Here is a 22,050-nt window from a genome sequence, read left to right as displayed (position 1 = left end):
AAGGCACAATTTTTGAATTGCCGCCAAAACTACCTCCCTCTCCGGGGAAGAAGCCGGCAGTGCCGATTTGAAAAACCGGCGAGTAGGCACCTCTTCGAATTCCAGCCTGTACCCCTGAGAAACAATGTCTATTGCCTAGGGATCCACCTGAGAGTGAACCCAGACATGGCTGAAAAGTCGAAGACGTGCCCCCACTGGGGCGGGCTCCCTCAACGAAGCCCCAGCGTCATGCGGTGGATTTAGTAGTAGCCGCGGAGGACTTCTGTTCCTGGGAACTGGCTGTAGCTGGCAGCTTTTTCCCCTTGCCCTTACCTCTGGCAAGAAAGGAAGATCCCCGAGCTCTCTTGGATTTATGCGACCAAAAGGACTGCATCTGATAATGTGGCGCTTTCTTCGGCTGTGAGGAAACATAAGGCAAAAAATTTGATTTACCTGCAGCAGCTGTGGAAACTAGGTCCGTGAGACCTTCCCCAAACAATTCCTCACCTTTGTAAGGCAAAACCTCGATATGCCTTTTCGAGTCGGCATCACCCGTCCACTGTCGGGTCCACAGGGCTCGCCTGGCGGAAATTGCCATAGCGTTCGCTCTAGAACCCAGTATGCCCACATCCCTCTGAGCATCTCTCATATAAAGGACCGCATCCTTAATATGACCCAGGGTCAATAAAATAGTTTCCTTATCCATCGTATCCATATCAGCAGATAAGGTATCAGTCCACGCTATTACAGCACTACAAACCCAAGCCGACGCTATTGCCGGTCTGAGTAATGTACCAGTATGTGTGTAAATTGACTTCAAGGTAGTCTCCTGCTTGCGATCAGCAGGATCCCTGAGGGTTGCGGTATCCTGAGACGGCAGCGCCACCTTTTTGGAAAGGCGTGTCAACGCTTTGTCCACCCTTGGGGAGGATTCCCACCGTATCCTGTCCTTAATCGGGAAAGGATACGCCATAAGAATCCTTTTGGGAATCTGCAGTTTCTTGTCTGGAGTTTCCCAAGCACTCTCAAATAACTCATTTAGTTCATATGAAGGTGGAAAAGTAACCTCAGGCTTCTTTTCTTTAAGCATGTGGACCCTCGTGTTAGGTGTTAGGGGTCATCTGTGATATGTAGCACATCCCTTATAGCCATAATCATATAATGAATACTTTTAGCCAATTTTGGCTGCAACCTCGCATCATATAGTCGACACTGGAGTCAGAATCCGTGTCGGTATCCGTGTCTACTACTGGAGAAAGTGGACGTTTTTGAGACCCAGACGGCCCCTGTGACATAGGAAAAGTATGACCTTCTGTACATTCCCTGTACTCTGCTTTGTCCAACCATTTGTGCAATAAATTCACATTTGCATTTAAAAATTCCACATATCCAACCAGTCAGGTGTCGGCGTTGCCGACGGGGACACCACACTCATGCGCTCCACCTCATCCCTAGAAGAGCCTTCCGCTTCAGACATGCCGACACGTACGTACCGACACCCCACACACTCAGGGAAATCTCTAATCTGGAGACAGTTCCCCCCACCAGGCCCTATGGAGAGACAGAGAGAGAGTCTGCCAGCACACACCCAGCGCCAATAACCCTGGTAAAAAATACCCAGATAAAGCGCTTTTTATTATATATATATATATATATACTGTGCCAAATAAGTGCCCCCCCTTCTTTAAAACCCTCTGTCACCGGTGATCAGCAGGGGAGAGTCCGGGGAGCCAGCTTCTCAGCGTGTGCTGTGGAGGAAAATGGCGCTGGTGAGTGCTGAGGGACAAGCTCCGCCCCCTCAGCGGCGGGCTTCGGTCCCACTCTATTTTAAACAAACTGGCGGGGATCTCTTAAATATACCACAACCAAGTGTATATACAGTATTTAGCCAGACCTAGAGGTTTTAACATTGCTGCCCAGGGCGCCCCCCCTGCGCCCTGCACCCAACAGTGTGCGCTGTGTGATTTCTGTGTGGGAGCAATGGCGCGCAGCGTTACCGCTGCGCGTTACCTCAGTGAAGCTCTGAAGTCTTCTGCCTCCTCTGAAGTCTTCTATCTTCTCATACTCACCCGGCCTCTATCTTCCGGCTCTGCGAGGAGGACGGCGGCGCGGCTCCAGGACGAACCGCGAGGGGAGACCTGCGTTCTGACTCCCTCTGGAGCTAATGGTGTCCAGTAGCCTAAGAAGCAGAGCATAGTTGCCTACCCTCCCGCATCCTGCGGGAGCCTCCCGTTTCAGCCATAAATCTCCTGATCCCCTGCTTTATAGATCAATTCTCCCGGATTCTTCAGATTCTGTCAGGGGTGACACTAAGGAGTTTCTTTGCAAGAACAGTGAGTTGCTGTAGTTGCTCAGGAATCACTGCTGACGGCTCTCATTACCCCCCTTGTGTATCCCCTGAGAGAGAGAGAGAGAGAGAGAGAGAGAGAAAGAAAGAGAAAGAGACAGCAGTACCTGATCACACACTCCTCTTATCTGTCTGGAGTGCACTGACCCATAGCATGCCTCTGCTGCTGCTGCTGCTGCTGCTGGTGTAAGAATTGTTGTTAGTATAATCTTTCTGTAGTTAAACACATTTGTTTAATTAGAGCAGCTGGTATCTGTAATGATTTGGTTAATGCTGCAATGGAATGGAAAATAGCACATGCAATAAATATAGGTCATGCCTACAAGATGCAGACAATCCAGTGTTCCCAATAAAAATAACATCTACAACACCAAAATAATCATTTACTTATATGTTTAGGGATGAATTCACACACGGTCAACTTGCATTTGGAATTTATTGCATACAGTAGGCATCACATTTACCATGCATATTGTGCTGAGTGAGAAGAAAAGAAATATCACAATGAAAACATATTGCAAATAAGAAACCCTGTATTTCAGGCAGTAATGTTAGTATCAATACTTGCAAAACTTCCAAAAATATATTGTTACTAATGTTATATAGAAATATCTTGCAACAACAAGCATTTAAGCATAGGCACGCCTATTTGTGGAACTAGACACGCCCTTTGGATAGAGTTTGACACGCCCCCATGGCGGCACGCCGCGCTTTGCACGGCACATGCTACTGTAATCTCCCTGATTTTAGTTTTCAAAAGTAGGCAAGTATGAAGCAGAGCCTAACAATTAAGTAGGTCTGCTTCTCTCTCCTCAGTCCCACGATGCAGGGAGCCTGTTGCCAGCAGGTCTCCCTGAACATAAAAAACCTAACAAAATACTTTTATTCCAGGAAGCTCAGGAGAGCTCCCTGTAGTGCACCCAGTCTCCTCTGGGCACAGTATTAAACTGAGGTCTGGAGGAGGGGCATAGAGGGAGGAGCCAGTGCACACCCATACCTAAAGTTCTTTTTAGTGCCCATGTCTCCTGCGGAGCCCGTCTATTCCCCATGGTCCTTACGGAGTCCCCAGCATCCTCTAGGACGTAAGAGAAATACAATATTTTGCCCATATTTTCAAAAACCTCATTAATTTGTGTGGAGGGTGTGTCCGTCTCTCAGTATTGGACTGTCAGGAAACGTACGAAAAATTATTTTTGTCTGAGATCCATAATCGCCCCTTATTGCCCCTGTTTACTGGAACAGAAATCACAAATTTACTAACAATCATGTTGGCTTCCATTTTGTCTTTTGGTTGTGTATTTTGACATTTTGTGGAGTGCTGTGAGGTGCAAAGAAAAAACAACATGTTTGGTGGTATGTCTGCATGTATCAGTGAGATTCATGCAGGCTTTTCTGTTTTCAGTGAGCTGAAGTTTTAAAAAAATGGTGTGGGCTCCCCCCCAAAAGCAATACCAGCACAGGCTCTGGTCCTGGTTATGGAAATATTGGGGGGAAATGCATAGGGGTCCTTCTTATTTCCAACAGTCAGCTCTGGTCTAATTCTTTAGGGGGGGGCTAATGCCACAGGTAGGGGACACATTTGATGTAGCTCCCTGGCCAAAGCATTCAGTCCCCCCAACTAGTAACACCAGCCTTAGGATTCCTTGAAAAGTGGGGCCCCCTAATAAACAGGTCCTCCCTGCTGAGGATCTCCCAGGGCTAGAGTGAAGCCTGGCACTATCCCTGGAACCTCTGTATGGTGGGTGCTGAATTGAGTTCAGTTAATGTTAGAATGATATTGTCTTTTACAGGAGGACTACATGTCCCAGCAAAGCTTCCCTACATGCTGGTACTTGGAGAATGAGCATGCAGGTCATTAAGGGCCTGCTGGTGTCTACACACACGGTTGACAGTATAGCTTTAATAAACACACTCAACACTCAAAAATACTCACTGTATCTGTGGTGCTGCTCTTGTCCAATTAGAATCCACTACATGGGGGGAATCCATATTCACTTATCCGTGTGCTGATCAGTCCTCTTCTCCAGTAGCATCCAGGGTGTTACAAATGAAAAAATAACTACCTGAATCAGGCCGGACCTAGAGGTGCTATATGACAGAATCCATGTGGTTTCCTTTATATGCCGTGCAGCCAGCCATTCAGTGGCCTTACCATGGGAACAGGCCGCTGACTGCCTGTGACTGCCTAGCTGTCAATCAGTAGCCAGGCTGCTGTTGACTGATAGTTGTTTTGACTGTCTTTTGTATCTTAAGATACTGGAAAACCCATGTTTTAAAAGTTTGTTTTAACATATACACAGATTTTCTGCTTAAAAGTATGCCCCCAAAAAAGGGTTTACTTTCTCTCTATTTTGACTTGCAACATAGTATTTGCAAGTGGCATGATGGCTAAATGCTCAACAAGCACATACACTCTTTTTTCTCTCATTTTAAATTTGTTGTAACTTATACCCCTTTGACACTGAGCATTTGACCCAGGAATACAACCTGGGTAGCTTGCTTGGTTAGTCCTGGGAAGGACCCAGGTTAGGTGTCCATGTGAATGAGTAACCAAGGTAATCCGACCCAGGTCCCGTTCAAAGCACTGGGAGAGCTGCTTGCAAGGTGATGATGTCATCTCCATGCACTTACACTGTACCCATGTGCAATGTGACCATTGAAGACCCAGGAATAACCTGTACCAACACTACAGTGAGAAAAGGGATCTGTCCTGCGTCTGACTGTTTGCAACAGTGTCCCAAATCCTGGGTCAGACTTAAAAGGGATGTTAGTAGGTTGTGTCCTGCACTAGAAAAGCAGCCTCTTCGGGGTAACTGTAATAGAATACAAGAAGCCAGAGGTGTGGTAGTTTGTTCGAGAATGCCTGTATTTTTAAAGTGGAAATTATTTACAAGTCAAAACCAGGTTGGTTCATACTTCCGGATTCTCGCACCCTATTACAATCAAATTTTTAAAAGCTTTGCCTGTATACAAAATCATCGCATCTGCCTACAGTCTATTACTTCTGCTTAGAGAAGGTTATCAAGAGAAGAGACTTGAAGCCCTCCTCGTTCAATACATTGAATTTAAAAGCTGCCAATTTATCATCACTGTTTATTCTTAATTTGCCCTCAAACAAGAGCTGTATATCATCATGCACCCATAGTGGGCCATTCTGGAATTCAAGAGACAATAGACATCATCTCCTGATCCTTTTGGTGGCCTCATCTGTCAATATAAATAAACCCATCATCCATAACATTAAAACCACATGCCTTTGCCTTATATTGTTTAGGTCTCCCTAGTGCCACCAAAACAGCTCTGACCCTTTAAGGTATAGTATGGACTCTACAAGACGTCTGAAGATGTCCTGTGGTATCTAGCACAAAAACTTTACACAGAAATGTTAGCAGCTGATCCTTTATGTCCTGTTAAATTGTGACTTGGGGCCTTTATGGCTTAGGGTATATTCAATAAGAATCGGATCCATTCCGACATGCAGTTGTCAACCTCTATTCACAGGGTCCTGTACTGCCGCTACTGTCATTGGCTATGGATGCGCTGACAGCAGTGGCCAGGGGTGCAGATGGCGGCGGCCGGCTTGGGGATTAACGACAGTGGGCGTGAGCAGGGGGAGCAGAAATTGTTGGCCGGCGGGAGGAGCTGGCTGCGGGGGGACATGTCTGCGGCGGTGGGGGGAGGTGCTGCAGGGAGAGAGGTGCCTGGCCGGGGGACGGCTAGGCACCTATATACCTACAGCGCCTCCCCCCGCCACCGCAGACATGTCCCCCTGCATCCAGCTCCTCCAGCCGGCTGCTGATCTCAACTCCCCCAGCCGCCCACAACACTGCTCGTCTCCTCACCTCAATCTGACTTGTTTTCTAGTCGGATTGATTTTGTCGGAAAGGGGGCCAAAACCTGTCGGATTTGGCCCCATGTCCATCAGAAGCACTTGGATTGGTGGCTATTCCGCCGATCCACGTGTTTTCCGACAAGCCGGGAATCCCCGAGTTGTCAGAAAAAATCAGCCCCTATTGAATAGGTCGGAACCCCTTCTGACCTATTTCTGTCAGAAGCTGCCGTCTTTCCGACAAGACGGCAGCTTCCGACAGTTATTGAATACACCCCTTAGACATGTATTTACATCACTTTTAACATATGCTTGATCGGATTAAAATCTGGGAAATTTGGAGGCAAAATGAACAATTTTTGCTGTGTGGCAGGGCACATTATCCTGCTGAAAGAGCCCACTTTCTTTAGGGAATACCATTGCCAGGAAGAGGTGTACTTTGTCTGCAAAACATGTTTAGGTAAGTGGTACATGTCTAAATAACATCCACATGAATTTCAGGACCCATGGTTCCCAGCAGAACATTTCCGAGAGCATCACACTGTCTCCATCAGTTTGCCTTCTTCCCATGGTATATACTGGTGTTATCTCTCCAAGGTACAGTAAATAACACACACTCCCAGCCACATAAACATAATGTAAATCATGATAAATCAGTGCAGGTCACCTTCTTCCATTGCTCCATGGTTTTGGCCATGGATAGGGGTCAGCATTGGCACTATAAATGGTCTGTGGCTACTCATCCCCACTTTTGGAGATGCTCTGACCCAGTTGTCTACCCATCACAATTTGTCTCTTATTAAAGTCTCTCATATACTTACGCGTGTCCATTTTTCCTGCTTCCAACACATATACATCAAGATCTTACTGTTCACTTGCTGCCTAATATATTCCAACCCTTGTTCGGTGCCATTGTATCTAGATAATCAATGTCATTCACTTCACCTGTCAGTGGTTTTAAAGTTATGGCTGATGGTTGACTGTACAGTACCAAACATGTGCATCAGAGTCTTGAGCAGTTTCCAGGAATATAACATCAACATGATGACTACTGTATCTACCCTCTATACAATCCACACATAATTGTACATATGTTCTCTATCTACACTCCCACAACCCACTGAACCCAGGCTAGCATAGTTGTGTGACTGTATCTTTGCAATCTCACTGGAGCATCTGCAATATATATACGTAGCTGTTATCCTGTTATCCTCATGAATCAAATTCCTCTGTCCCTATAGATTGTAAGTTACATTTTAAGCTTGAGAGCAGGGTATTCTTATCTCTCTGTCTGTTATTATCCAGCCTTCTTTTATTACTGTTTTATTCCAAACTGTGCAAAGGAATATACTGATGTCACATAAGTAAATGTAAATAATAAAAAAAACATAATCCTTTGGTTGAATTCACATATTACAATGGAATTCATTCATCTAGCAAATTCAGTCCATTCTTTTCTAATTATGGGTTTCACCCACAACCTATTCCAACTCCATTAGATGAGTCAGATATTCCTGATATAGAGAAAATACATAAAAATCTGCAAGATATTAAAAGTCATTAGTGGTTAGCTAACAGTAAGTTCAAAGGAAATATTGTAGACTACTCTGTATTTTTGCAATGTGCAATAATGTATAGCTATATACAAGATAACTAAGTATCAAGTGACCATCACAAAGTGACAGATCAGTTTATTGGATCATTCCGTGTGGCATCTACTCCCACTCCTACTAGTCAAACTTCACTTACCAAGCAATATGTAACAAGTTTATTTAGTATTCCAAGCTTCTCAAATTAAGATAGCAATGTCAATATATTGAACTGAAGCCACTAGTTACATAGAAGTGGTCTAGTTGGAGTAACGTTCGTGGGAACCTTTTGAGAATTTACATGCCCCCAGACTTTCGCAAAGTTCCTTTCATGAATATCCTGACATGCCTAGCGTGCCTGGAAGTTGCCCTCTTTGGTTGGGGCTGATATGCCAGTGGTCGGGTTCCCGCTGCGCTCATCACAGGTTCTATTCACACGCTATGGGTGTCATGGACACCCAGAGTGAGAATAGCCCCCGTTAGCCGGCATTCTGGCTGGCGGCATTGGCAGTGGTCGGGATTCCGGCGTCTGTATCCTGACCGCCAGGATCCTGACTGCAACTGCTTTGCGCCCTCATACTTGTCTCTTCATGTCATTGTTGCTCATACCCTGAGCTGAAGACTTGTTTCCAGCAGCTGGGGGACTGATATGGATCGCAACTACTGTTTTACCACTATTGTCCACTAGCGACTTTAGAAACTCTGCCTGCAAATTGGGTGTCTGGTACCGCACCTCCTGGATTCTGCTTGCCTGCCGCTCAGTCCAATATATAGATACAAGGGCCCTCATTCCGAGTTGATCGCTAGCTAGCTACTTTTAGCAGCCGTTCAAACGCATAGTCGCTGCCCATGGGGAAGTGTATTTTCGCTTTGCAGGAGTGCGAACGCCTTTGCAGCAGAGCGGCTGCAAACACATTTTGGGAGTTGATCGCAGCAGCAAGTTTGTTAGCAATTGGGCAAAGCCATGTGCACTGCAGGGGGGACAGATATAACATTTGCAGAGAGAGTTAGATTTGGGTGGGTTATTTTGTTTCTGTGCAGGGTAAATACTGGCTGCTTCATTTTTACACTGCAATTTAGATATCAGTTTGAACACACCCCACCCAAATCTAACTCTCTCTGCACATGTTATATCTGCCCCTCCTGCAGTGCACATGGTTTTTCCCAACTGCTAACAAAATTGCTGCTGCGATCAACTCAGAATTAGGCCCTTTGTGCAGAACAAGACCAGCCCTGTAGTTAGTTATTCTGTGGACACGCCTCCAAAATGATGAAAACGGGGGTCGCGGCAATAAGCCATGTCCCCTTGTCACGAGGCTCCATCCCTTTGCCCGAAGCTCTACCCCCTTTTAAGCCACGGCCGCGGCTCTGGCGCGGCATGTCCCAATTCAAGAGGGACAGAAGTTGGGAGGTATGGAACGATGTTCACTTAATTTCTAAGCAATCTGACTACTGTAGATTGCTTAGAAATTAAAAACACATTGCTCCGTGTGTAGGGGGGCATGCAGGCACAATCTAGCATGTCGCCCATTTCACAGCTGGGTGAAATGAGTGTTCCCCCCGCCCCCCTCGCTCAGCAGACATCGCGCTGTGTGCTGAGCAGGGAAGAGATGTGTGCTGAACGGTCACTAATTGATCGCTCAGCACACATCTTCCCAGTGTGTACTGGACTTTACTCTCTCTGCACATGTTATATCTGCCCCCTGCAGTGTGCATGGTTTTGCCCATTAGCTAACAAATTTGCTGCTGCGATCAGATCTGAATTAGGCCCTATGTCCTTTGCTGTAATCTTCATGCATACGGCATTAACAAATGCCAGTATGCATGTGATGAGTGACAGGATGCATTGCATTCGAAATGTGTTGCTTGATGAATCCTGCCCAATATGGACCTCTCTCCCGGATTTCACTGTTCCCACTTCTCTCCTCTTACTACATGTAGAGGGATGGACAGGGACTATATTTCACATGTATATTACCATAGCCTGCTCCATCTTTCCCCTAACTATATGTAGGGAAGCTGACAGGAATCTACCTGTCCAGTCAGTTACATAAGACCAACTGTCTTCTCCTTTCCTTAAGTCTATTTATACAGGGTGATTCAAAAGTTGCAGTACACCCTTTTGTTTTCAAAAACTGTGCAGGAAATGGGAAAACTGAATACTCCAGTAAGGTATGGGTAAGGTGGGCTATCTTTAGGGTATATACCGAACATGGGCGCCATCTTGAAATAGGCCATCTTGAATCTAAGTCAGTTTTTTCAAATGGAAAGGGGGTCTGGTAACATGTCAAACAACATCAGAATTTGCTGAAAAGTTTGCATTTCCTTCACAGATTTTGAAACAAAAGGGTGTGCTGCGACTTTTGAATCTTCCTGTACAGTAGTTCCTCTTGGGTTGCCATTGAAACCTTCAGATCACCCCACAGCTAACTACACTGTTCTATATTAACCCTTTATTGTTTATTAATACTACATTAAAAATAAAACACATACATATATATTTAATTATTATTTACAACGTTAAAATCCATCTCTTTTCCATATAACAAAGATAACCCAGACAAAAGGGGGTCACAATAACATAAAACGGGTTCAGTATGTTTGACTGGCAGACGGGATGCCGGTAGTCACAATACTGATGCCGACACCCCGATCTTTGAAATCCTGGTAGGGGCAAGGTAATGTATGTTCTCCCCTAACCCTATCCCTCCCTCCCTGCAGCCTAACCTTAACCTCCCCCTTAGTGCCTAACTCTAAGTTTCGCTCTGGTCATGCCTAACCCCCCCCCCTTCCCTGCAGCCTAACCCTCTCCCCCCCACCACCCCCCTTAGTGCCTAAATCTAACATCCCCCAGTGGTGCCTGACTATAACAACTAGAGATGAGCGGGTTCGGTTCCTCGGAATCCGAACCCGCCCGAACTTCATGTTTTTTTTCACGGGTCCGAGCGACTCGGATCTTCCCGCCTTGCTCGGTTAACCCGAGCGCGCCCGAACGTCATCATGACGCTGTCGGATTCTCGCGAGGCTCGGATTCTATCGCGAGACTCGGATTCTATATAAGGAGCCGCGCGTCGCCGCCATTTTCACTCGTGCATTGAGATTGATAGGGAGAGGACGTGTCTGGCGTCCTCTCCATTAGAATAGAGATAGATTAGATAGAGAGAGAGAGATTGTGCAGAGTCGCAGACAGAGTTAGTTTACCACAGTCAGTGACCAGTGCAGTTGCTAGTTAACTTTTATTTAATATAATATATCCGTTCACTTCTCTCTGCTATATCCGTTCTCTGCCTGAAAAAAAAAACGATACACAGCACAGTCAGTCACACAGTGTGACTCAGTCTGTGTGCACTCAGCTCAGCCCAGTGTGCTGCACAGTCATCAATGTATAAATTAAAAGCTTATAATTAATTGTGGGGGAGACTGGGGAGCACTGCAGGTTGTTAGCAGGAGCCAGGAGTACAATTATATTAATTAACAGTGCACACTTTTGCTGCAGGAGTGGTGACCAGTGCCTGACCACCAGTATAGTATTGTTGTATACTACTAATATCTCTTTAAATATCAACCAGTCTATATTAGCAGCAGACACAGTACAGTGCGGTAGTTCACGGCTGTGGCTACCTCTGTGTCGGCACACGGCAGGCAGTCCGTCCGACCAGAATTGTATTATTTATTATTATATACCTACCACCTAACCGTGGTTTTTTTTTCATTCTTTATACCGTCATAGTGTCATCCTAATTGTTACGAGTATACTACTATCTCTTTATCAACCAGTGTACAGTGCGGTAGTTCACGGCTGTGGCTACCTCTGTGTCGGCACATGGCAGGCAGTCCGTCCGACCAGAATTGTATTATTTATTATTATATACCTACCACCTAACCGTGGTTTTTTTTTCATTCTTTATACCGTCATAGTGTCATCCTAATTGTTACGAGTATACTACTATCTCTTTATCAACCAGTGTACAGTGCGGTAGTTCACGGCTGTGGCTACCTCTGTGTCGGCACACGGCAGGCAGTCCGTCCGACCAGAATTGTATTATTTATTATTATATACCTACCACCTAACCGTGGTTTTTTTTTTCATTCTTTATACCGTCATAGTGTCATCCTAATTGTTACGAGTATACTACTATCTCTTTATCAACCAGTGTACAGTGCGGTAGTTCACGGCTGTGGCTACCTCTGTGTCGGCACACGGCAGGCAGTCCGTCCGACCAGAATTGTATTATTTATTATTATATACCTACCACCTAACCGTGGTTTTTTTTTTCATTCTTTATACCGTCATAGTGTCATCCTAATTGTTACGAGTATACTACTATCTCTTTATCAACCAGTGTACAGTGCGGTAGTTCACGGCTGTGGCTACCTCTGTGTCGGCACACGGCAGGCAGTCCGTCCGACCAGAATTGTATTATTTATTATTATATACCTACCACCTAACCGTGGTTTTTTTTTCATTCTTTATACCGTCATAGTGTCATCCTAATTGTTACGAGTATACTACTATCTCTTTATCAACCAGTGTACAGTGCGGTAGTTCACGGCTGTGGCTACCTCTGTGTCGGCACACGGCAGGCAGTCCGTCCGACCAGAATTGTATTATTTATTATTATATACCTACCACCTAACCGTGGTTTTTTTTTCATTCTTTATACCGTCATAGTGTCATCCTAATTGTTACGAGTATACTACTATCTCTTTATCAACCAGTGTACAGTGCGGTAGTTCACGGCTGTGGCTACCTCTGTGTCGGCACACGGCAGGCAGTCCGTCCGACCAGAATTGTATTATTTATTATTATATACCTACCACCTAACCGTGGTTTTTTTTTCATTCTTTATACCGTCATAGTGTCATCCTAATTGTTACGAGTATACTACTATCTCTTTATCAACCAGTGTACAGTGCGGTAGTTCACGGCTGTGGCTACCTCTGTGTCGGCACACGGCAGGCAGTCCGTCCGACCAGAATTGTATTATTTATTATTATATACCTACCACCTAACCGTGGTTTTTTTTTCCATTCTTTATACCGTCATAGTGTCATCCTAATTGTTACGAGTATACTACTATCTCTTTATCAACCAGTGTACAGTGCGGTAGTTCACGGCTGTGGCTACCTCTGTGTCGGCACACGGCAGGCAGTCCGTCCGACCAGAATTGTATTATTTATTATTATATACCTACCACCTAACCGTGGTTTTTTTTTCATTCTTTATACCGTCATAGTGTCATCCTAATTGTTACGAGTATACTACTATCTCTTTATCAACCAGTGTACAGTGCGGTAGTTCACGGCTGTGGCTACCTCTGTGTCGGCAGTCGGCAGGCAGTCCGTCCATCCATAATTGTATTATTATTATAATATATACCACCTAACCGTGGTATTTTTATACCACCTAACCGTGGCAGTCCGTCCATTATTGTATACTAGTATCCAATCCATCCATCTCCATTGTTTACCTGAGGTGCCTTTTAGTTCTGCCTATAAAATATGGAGAACAAAAAAGTTGAGGTTCCAAAATTAGGGAAAGATCAAGATCCACTTCCACCTCGTGCTGAAGCTGCTGCCACTAGTCATGGCCGAGACGATGAAATGCCAGCAACGTCGTCTGCCAAGGCCGATGCCCAATGTCATAGTACAGAGCATGTCAAATCCAAAACACCAAATATCAGAAAAAAAAGGACTCCAAAACCTAAAATAAAATTGTCGGAGGAGAAGCGTAAACTTGCCAATATGCCATTTACCACACGGAGTGGCAAGGAACGGCTGAGGCCCTGGCCTATGTTCATGGCTAGTGGTTCAGCTTCACATGAGGATGGAAGCACTCAGCCTCTCGCTAGAAAACTGAAAAGACTCAAGCTGGCAAAAGCACCGCAAAGAACTGTGCGTTCTTTGAAATCCCAAATCCACAAGGAGAGTCCAATTGTGTCGTTTGCGATGCCTGACCTTCCCAACACTGGACGTGAAGAGCATGCGCCTTCCACTATTTGCATGCCCCCTGCAAGTGCTGGAAGGAGCACCCGCAGTCCAGTTCCTGATAGTCAGATTGAAGATGTCAGTGTTGAAGTACACCAGGATGAGGAGGATATGGGTGTTGCTGGCGCTGGGGAGGAAATTGACCAGGAGGATTCTGATGGTGAGGTGGTTTGTTTAAGTCAGGCACCCGGGGAGACACCTGTTGTCCGTGGGAGGAATATGGCCGTTGACATGCCAGGTGAAAATACCAAAAAAATCAGCTCTTCGGTGTGGAGGTATTTCACCACAAATGCGGACAACAGGTGTCAAGCCGTGTGTTCCCTTTGTCAAGCTGTAATAAGTAGGGGTAAGGACGTTAACCACCTCGGAACATCCTCCCTTATACGTCACCTGCAGCGCATTCATAATAAGTCAGTGACAAGTTCAAAAACTTTGGGTGACAGCGGAAGCAGTCCACTGACCAGTAAATCCCTTCCTCTTGTAACCAAGCTCACGCAAACCACCCCACCAACTCCCTCAGTGTCAATTTCCTCCTTCCCCAGGAATGCCAATAGTCCTGCAGGCCATGTCACTGGCAAGTCTGACGAGTCCTCTCCTGCCTGGGATTCCTCCGATGCATCCTTGCGTGTAACGCCTACTGCTGCTGGCGCTGCTGTTGTTGCCGCTGGGAGTCGATGGTCATCCCAGAGGGGAAGTCGTAAGCCCACTTGTACTACTTCCAGTAAGCAATTGACTGTTCAACAGTCCTTTGCGAGGAAGATGAAATATCACAGCAGTCATCCTACTGCAAAGCGGATAACTGAGGCCTTGGCATCCTGGGTGGTGAGAAACGTGGTTCCGGTATCCATCATTACTGCAGAGCCAACTAGAGACTTGTTGGAGGTACTGTGTCCCCGGTACCAAATACCATCTAGGTTCCATTTCTCTAGGCAGGCGATACCGAAAATGTACACAGACCTCAGAAAAAGAGTCACCAGTGTCCTAAAAAATGCAGCTGTACCCAATGTCCACTTAACCACGGACATGTGGACAAGTGGAGCAGGGCAGGGTCAGGACTATATGACTGTGACAGCCCACTGGGTAGATGTATGGACTCCCGCCGCAAGAACAGCAGCGGCGGCACCAGTAGCAGCATCTCGCAAACGCCAACTCTTTCCTAGGCAGGCTACGCTTTGTATCACCGCTTTCCAGAATACGCACACAGCTGAAAACCTCTTACGGCAACTGAGGAAGATCATCGCGGAATGGCTTACCCCAATTGGACTCTCCTGTGGATTTGTGGCATCGGACAACGCCAGCAATATTGTGTGTGCATTAAATCTGGGCCAATTCCAGCACGTCCCATGTTTTGCACATACCTTGAATTTGGTGGTGCAGAATTTTTTAAAAAACGACAGGGCCGTGCAAGAGATGCTGTCGGTGGCCAGAAGAATTGCGGGACACTTTCGGCGTACAGGCACCACGTACAGAAAACTGGAGCACCACCAAAAACTACTGAACCTGCCCTGCCATCATCTGAAGCAAGAAGTGGTAACGAGGTGGAATTCAACCCTCTATATGCTTCAGAGGTTGGAGGAGCAGCAAAAGGCCATTCAAGCCTATACAATTGAGCACGATATAGTAGGTGGAATGCACCTGTCTCAAGTGCAGTGGAGAATGATTTCAACGTTGTGCAAGGTTCTGATGCCCTTTGAACTTGCCACACGTGAAGTCAGTTCAGACACTGCCAGCCTGAGTCAGGTCATTCCCCTCATCAGGCTTTTGCAGAAGAAGCTGGAGGCATTGAAGGAGGAGCTAACACGGAGCGATTCCGCTAGGCATGTGGGACTTGTGGATGCAGCCCTTAATTCGCTTAACAAGGATTCACGGGTGGTCAATCTGTTGAAATCAGAGCACTACATTTTGGCCACCGTGCTCGATCCTAGATTTAAAGCCTACCTTGGATCTCTCTTTCCGGCAGACACAGGTCTGCTGGGGTTGAAAGACCTGCTGGTGACAAAATTGTCAAGTCAAGCGGAACGCGACCTGTCAACATCTCCTCCTTCACATTCTCCCGCAACTGGGGGTGCGAGGAAAAGGCTCAGAATTCCGAGCCCACCCGCTGGCGGTGATGCAGGGCAGTCTGGAGCGACTGCTGATGCTGACATCTGGTCCGGACTGAAGGACCTGACAACGATTACGGACATGTCGTCTACTGTCACTGCATATGATTCTCTCAACATTGATAGAATGGTGGAGGATTATATGAGTGACCGCATCCAAGTAGGCACGTCACACAGTCCGTACTTATACTGGCAGGAAAAAGAGGCAATTTGGAGGCCCTTGCACAAACTGGCTTTATTCTACCTAAGTTGCCCTCCCACAAGTGTGTACTCCGAAAGAGTGTTTAGTGCCGCCGCTCACCTTGTCAGCAATCGGCGTACGAGGTTACATCCAGAAAATGTGGAGAAGATGATGTTCATTAAAATGAATTATAATCAATTCCTCCGCGGAGACATTGACCAGCAGCAATTGCCTCCACAAAGTACACAGGGAGCTGAGATGGTGGATTCCAGTGGGGACGAATTGATAATCTGTGAGGAGGGGGATGTACACGGTGATATATCGGAGGGTGAAGATGAGGTGGACATCTTGCCTCTGTAGAGCCAGTTTGTGCAAGGAGAGATTAATTGCTTCTTTTTTGGGGGGGGTCCAAACCAACCCGTCATATCAGTCACAGTCGTGTGGCAGACCCTGTCACTGAAATGATGGGTTGGTTAAAGTGTGCATGTCCTGTTTTGTTTATACAACATAAGGGTGGGTGGGAGGGCCCAAGGATAATTCCATCTTGCACCTCTTTTTTCTTTTCTTTTTCTTTGCATCATGTGCTGATTGGGGTGGGTTTTTTGGAAGGGACACCCTGCGTGACACTGCAGTGCCACTCCTAGATGGGCCCGGTGTTTGTGTCGGCCACTAGGGTCGCTAATCTTACTCACACAGCTACCTCATTGCGCCTCTTTTTTTCTTTGCGTCATGTGCTGTTTGGGGAGGGTTTTTTGGAAGGGACATCCTGCGTGACACTGCAGTGCCACTCCTAGATGTGCCCGGTGTTTGTGTCGGCCACTAGGGTCGCTAATCTTACTCACACAGTCAGCTACCTCATTGCGCCTCTTTTTTTCTTTGCGTCATGTGCTGTTTGGGGAGGGTTTTTTGGAAGGGCCATCCTGCGTGACACTGCAGTGCCACTCCTAGATGGGCCCGGTGTTTGTGTCGGCCACTAGGGTCGCTAATCTTACTCACACAGCTACCTCATTGCGCCTCTTTTTTTCTTTGCGTCATGTGCTGTTTGGGGAGGGTTTTTTGGAAGGGACATCCTGCGTGACACTGCAGTGCCACTCCTAGATGGGCCCGGTGTTTGTGTCGGCCACTAGGGTCGCTTATCTTACTCACACAGCGACCTCGGTGCAAATTTTAGGACTAAAAATAATATTGTGAGGTGTGAGGTATTCAGAATAGACTGAAAATGAGTGTAAATTATGGTTTTTGAGGTTAATAATACTTTGGGATCAAAATGACCCCCAAATTCTATGATTTAAGCTGTTTTTTAGTGTTTTTTGAAAAAAACACCCGAATCCAAAACACACCCGAATCCGACAAAAAAAATTCGGTGAGGTTTTGCCAAAACGCGTTCGAACCCAAAACACGGCCGCGGAACCGAACCCAAAACCAAAACACAAAACCCGAAAAATTTCAGGCGCTCATCTCTAATAACAACCCAACCTCCCCCTTCCCCGGGTGGTGCCTAAACCTAACAAGAAGCCCGCTATACTTGTGGGCCCTCATTCTGAGTTGTACGCTCGCAAGCTGCTTTTAGCAGCATTGCACACGCTAAGCCGCCGCCTACTGGGAGTGAATCTTAGCTTAGCAGAATTGCGATCAAAAGATTCTCAAAATTGCGAATAGAAATTTCTTAGCAATTTCTGAGTAGCTCCAGACTTACTCTGCCACTGCGATCAGTTCAGTCAGTTTCGTTCCTGGTTTGACGTCACAAACACACCCAGCGTTCGCCCAGACACTCCCCCGTTTCTCCAGCCACTCCTGCGTTTTTCCCAGAAACGGCAGCGTTTTTTCACACACACCCATAAAACGGCCAGTTTCCGCCCAGAAACACCTACTTCCTGTCAATCACACTCCGATCACCAGAACGAAGAAAAATCCTCGTAATGCTGTGAGCAAAATACCAAACTTCTTAGCAAATTTACTTGACGCAGCCGCAGTGCGAACATTGCGCATGTGCAGTTAGCGGAAAATCGCACCGATGCGAAGAAAAATAACGAGCGAACAACTCGGAATGAGGGCCATGGTTGGGATGCCGGTTCCCAGGATTCCAGTGTTGGTCTCCCGAACTTGACAGCATTCTAGGCGTTGGTATTCCAACTGCCGAGATCCCGAAAGCCGGCATTTTAATTGCATCCCCATAAAACAGTATTAAATAAAGATATTAATAATGGAATTATAACTTATTTCACTTATATCTAAAACCCAAATCACATTGTTAACATTTCTCTTTATATAGTAGTGTTGTTCATGCAACATATATCAAAGAGCTTGTGCCTCATTTTTTGCTTAGATCTTTCGTCATTCCGCAGTGATGTTCTGAATGTTCATTAATTTTAAATATTAAATTGTTAAATATCTTTCTGTAGCATAGTGATGCATACTTTAGAGATCAAAATCTGTCTCCCTACTGCTAATACCTGCTGAAGCTGTATTAAAAGTAAATGGATAATCATCATAAAATTCCCATAACATCACCATTTTATGTTCTTCAGTGAGTTCACACAGCCCTGATTGCACAATATGTGACTGCCGTATAAGGAAACCTACAATCAATTTAAAGCGTTAATGCAAATGAAACTGCGTATTCATGCCAGTTTTTCATTACTGGTATATGTTATGTTTTGTTAACCAATTTCCACCCTGAGGTTTTTATATGCAACTATCTAAATGTGAACATTTATGCAGAGACAGGTGCCATAAAATACCTGTGAAAAAACATCTTTATTATGTATGGCATATAATTCCTGTCATGTTTAGATTTGCTAGATGCAAGAGAAAATGAGTAACACAAATTGTCTTCTATTATATACTGTCTTAAAATAAATATTGAAGATTTAATATAATAATGTCATCTGTTTTATAACTAACCTAACTGAAATGTGTAAATTTGCTAGTAGAAGGCATGATATACTAATGTAAATCAAACATTAATATTCTAATTACCATTAGCATAAGATCCCATATCCACTGGCACATACTGTAAGTAACTATTTTACCTGTTTCTTTTCTTCTTCAAATAATGCAAGTAAAGAGTTATGAGGCTCTTTAGTTCCAAGAGCCACTTATCTAGTAGCATTTACACTAGCTGCCTGGAGCAGTTTTCCAGATGCTACCAGCTCCATTTACTTGCATTCACCCCAAGTGAAAACATTACAAACAACAGCCATGCTTAGCATTACCGCTGAGGCAAAGCAGGCACGAGTAGTGTGCCCTCGACTATGTTGTGTATGCATGCACACGGCCGTAAGAATGAATGGGCGGCATACCTAGTCACAACTCGGTGTACTAAGCTGCTCTTGCGGCTCAGCGCAGCAAGTGCATCCATGCCTTGGGTAAGATGAGCATAGCTACATTGTATATTCATAAATAACATTTATTTTAGTCATAGGTACTGGATTGGGGGGAAGCAAGGGGGTGGCTCACCTTCCCAAATATTTGAGAGGTGCCAGTTAAAGTACTGGGTCGTGGGGCACTGTGTGACCTCCATCTGCAGTTAATATGGGCAGTGTCAGGATAGAGATAATCCCCTTTCTGGCTGCTCCACCTCCTCTTCCCCACATACCTACTCCACCTGCCTCCAGGGCCCTACTGCTGCCCTCTCCCTACATTGTGTGGCCAGTTATTATGGGCAGGCCCCTCCTCTGTGCCCTTCCCACCTCCAATTCCATATGTTCCTCACCTCTTCCGCCTCAGCTCCCCTTTGTACTCCACTTCCTTTCTTCATGGAATCCCCTGACCTCCACCCATTTTCAAGCAGGTTCAGGTGAAAATGTACCCTATATAGTCTCATTACCTACCATGCACAGCCTCAGCCAGGGTGTGAGCTATAAGTGGATCCGGTCTCTTCGTCTTCCACATAAAGTCACTCACAGGTTTTAGTTATGTTTTTGGGGCATATTTATTAGACACATATTTTGTGGGAAATCACCCGATAAATCTGAATATCCTTAAAATGTAAGTACTGTATTCCCTGAAAATATTACAGAGGTTCTGCAGCAGATTTCTTTGATATATGCTGCACTTTCCCTGTTTCCCTTCTCTGTCATCGGGTAAGTGGTGTGGCAGGTAAGTCTAGCTGCTCTTGAGTCAGTGATTTTTATATATATTTTATATATATAAAATGTTACCCTGTCACTGCTCTCCCCCCTCACCTAGCTCTTCCCACCTTCGCACAGTTTACCCATTACAAAGCTCTCCCACCTCACACAAATACCTTTTCACATAGATTCCCTCCTCAAATAGCTTTTCCACGTGGTAGCCTCTACAGCTTTGTGGATATTCCGGACGCAAGCTTAACTAATGATGTTGGGCAACCACTTTAAGCTTTTGGAATGATAATACTGTATAATTATAAATGTCTTTATGTATACTGTGCATGTAACATTTTAAGGAACACATACCTTGTTTATTACAAATAATAACACATCTGTAGTAAAAACGGCATTAATAATTGACTTAACTGTATCTCTATTATTCTTGACAGAATATTCAGCTGTTGTGACAATGGGCTCAGAGCAAACAATTGCAGACCAAGTATTTGAAGAAAGGAACTTCATATTCTTTTAGTGATGAACTCATCTGTGCAGCAAAGTATACTGGAACTTAACATCAGCAACTTGGATGGCAATAACACAATGCCAACAAGCAAGACTAAATTCTCATCATGTGATCAAGTGGCAATAGCCGCTGAGGTATTTTTAACTCTTGGCATTGTAAGTCTCCTGGAAAATATACTCGTCATCACTGCAATTATAAAGAACAAGAATCTCCATTCCCCTATGTATTTCTTTGTATGTAGCTTAGCAGTGGCTGATATGTTAGTCAGCGTGTCCAATGCTTGGGAGACCATCGCAATAAACCTTATCAATAATAAACATCTAGTTATGGAAGATGCTTTTGTACGTCATATTGACAACGCTTTTGACTCCATGATCTGTATATCAGTGGTGGCTTCAATGTGCAGCTTGCTTGCCATAGCAGTCGATAGATACATCACCATTTTTTATGCTTTACGATACCATAACATCATGACTGTGAAGAGAGCTGGAGCCATCATTGCATGCATTTGGACATTCTGCACTGGATGTGGTATTGTCTTTATTAACTACTATGAATCAACGTATGTCATAATATGTCTTATTGCCATGTTTTTCACTATGCTTTTTCTCATGGTATCTTTATATATCCATATGTTCTTGCTGGCCCGCACTCATGTAAAGAGGATAGCTGCTTTGCCAGGCTACAATTCAGTCCACCAGAGAACAAGCATGAAAGGAGCTATTACCCTAACAATATTGATTGGTATATTTATTGTATGTTGGGCGCCATTCTTTCTCCACCTCATTCTGATGATTTCGTGTCCACAGAATCTTTACTGTGTCTGTTTTATGTCCCACTTTAATATGTACCTCATTCTAATAATGTGTAATTCTGTCATTGATCCTCTAATATATGCATTCCGCAGTCAAGAAATGCGAAAGACATTCAAAGAAATCATTTGTTACTGCAATCTGAGATTCATTTGTGAACTACCTAGTAAATATTAATAAAGTACTTGATGAAGTCACATTCTGCTTGTCTCCTAATAAAAATATGTGTCATGATATGTGATCATTTGTACAGAGGTAACAAATAGTGACTGAACGGTATAACAAATATTGAAATGCAATTTACATTTTTTTTTTTTTAATCTTTCGATTAAATACAGTAAGGAGACAAGAACGGCAGTCAGAAAAAAAGGAGTTGTTCATATGGAGGGTGTTAATATCCAAAATAAAGGAACAGCATTAATATAGGTGTAGCATGGCGCAAAAGGTATTACTAATATTAGAAGATTCACCTTTGGATGTCATCTTCCAGCACGTGTTTGCCATCAGTCATCGACCATGAGATCCTTTAGTTGAATCACCTGCATGGACTATACCATCTTCACCAGTGCAGGGGATTAATATTAGCAGCTTGATGAAGATCTGTGCAATTGAGGTTCAGCAATAGAATCC

At 44.9% G+C, this 22,050-nt stretch overlaps 1 protein-coding gene across 1 annotated transcript in view; it reads left to right on the top strand.

Moving 5' to 3' along the window:
* The window catches only part of MC5R (melanocortin 5 receptor), a 46,766-nt gene extending 25,131 nt beyond the window's left edge, over positions 1-21,635 (top strand). The window contains exon 2 of the mRNA XM_063924976.1: positions 20,535-21,635. Within this exon, the coding sequence (XP_063781046.1) occupies positions 20,620-21,597 (978 nt within the window). The 5' untranslated portion in view covers positions 20,535-20,619 and the 3' untranslated portion in view covers positions 21,598-21,635. The remainder of the gene's footprint in view (positions 1-20,534) is intronic.
* The last annotated feature ends 415 nt before the right edge of the window (positions 21,636-22,050 follow it).

Source organism: Pseudophryne corroboree, chromosome 5 (genome assembly GCF_028390025.1).
Source record: "Pseudophryne corroboree isolate aPseCor3 chromosome 5, aPseCor3.hap2, whole genome shotgun sequence".
NCBI lineage: Eukaryota > Metazoa > Chordata > Amphibia > Anura > Myobatrachidae > Pseudophryne > Pseudophryne corroboree.
Note: the sequence above shows the minus strand (reverse complement) of the source record. Positions and strands in the feature narration are given on the sequence as shown.